Source organism: Laccaria bicolor, genomic scaffold (assembly GCF_000143565.1).
Source record: "Laccaria bicolor S238N-H82 LACBIscaffold_552 genomic scaffold, whole genome shotgun sequence".
NCBI classification, from domain to species: Eukaryota; Fungi; Basidiomycota; class Agaricomycetes; order Agaricales; family Hydnangiaceae; genus Laccaria; species Laccaria bicolor.
Window position 1 is genome coordinate 2,276 of NW_001890366.1, and position 1,080 is coordinate 3,355.

At 52.7% G+C, this 1,080-nt stretch overlaps 1 protein-coding gene across 1 annotated transcript; it reads left to right on the forward strand.

Moving 5' to 3' along the window:
* Nucleotides 1-589: 589 nt before the first annotated feature.
* On the forward strand, nucleotides 590-874 carry LACBIDRAFT_150719 (uncharacterized protein; the record flags this gene model as incomplete). The annotated part of the gene is made up of 2 exons (XM_001891240.1): nucleotides 590-601; nucleotides 656-874. Coding segments are annotated over 2 exons (231 nt in total), but the record flags the coding sequence as incomplete, so codon positions are not given.
* Between the last annotated feature and the right edge of the window lie 206 nt (nucleotides 875-1,080).

Here is a 1,080-nt window from a genome sequence, read left to right on the forward strand (position 1 = left end):
TCCGAATCGAGCGCCCGTGACTGCGAGAATCAGCTCATGGAACTCTTCGACTTCCAGAGCTTCCACATCACCGCCAAATTCCTCAGAAATCGCGACCTCGTGTGGTGCACTAAACTGATGCGTAGTGACGCTGATGAACGCGTCAATGTTGAGGTTGCTATGCGCGAGAAGGGAGTTGGGTGGATTCTTCGAGAGCTGGCGGGTGACAGGCAAGCGAAGCCTCGTTCTGACGCTATGGAGGTTGATGAGCCCAAGATTGAGGTTCCAAAGACGGCCACTGTTGCGCCGGGCTCTATCGTCCAACCCAGACGGACAGTGGATCTCGATAGCATGGCGGGCACTTGATGTCGAACAAGAAGTGCAACTGCCTGATGGTTCGTTCAAGCGGGCGAAGAAAGGTTACGAGGAAATCCATGCCATCCCTGCCCCAAAGCAGAAGCCTACCACGGAAGGCGACTTTGTCCCCATAACAGCTCTACCAGCTTGGGCTCGCGAGGCGTTCACAGTTCCCAAGCTTAATCGCGTTCAGAGTAAAGTCTTCCCCATCGCTTTCGGTACAGACGAACCAATATTGCTTTGTGCTCCAACTGGCGCGGGAAAAGTACATCTTTCATGTTGATATGCAGCTTCAACTCCCTAATCGTCGCTCTCACAGAGAAACGTCGCCATGTTGACAATTCTCAATGAACTTGCCAAGCACCGTGACGAAGAGACCGGAACGTTCGACCTGGATGCTTTTAAGATTGTCTACGTCGCTCCCATGAAGGCCCTTGTCCAAGAAATGGTCGGAAACTTCACAGCCCGGCTGAAGGTCTTTGGAATTAAAGTCGGCGAGCTTACTGGCGACTCCCAAATGACCAAACAGCAGATTGCAGAGACCCAGATCATCGTTACCACGCCGGAGAAATGGGATGTCATCACGAGGAACATGACCGACACATCTTACACCAACCTCGTATCATCATCGATGAAATCCATCTCCTACACGACGAGCGAGGACCTGTTTCGGAAAGCATCATCGCCCGGACCGTCAGATGGGCTGAACAACGATCCGAATTCGTGCGCCTTCTTGGCCTTTCG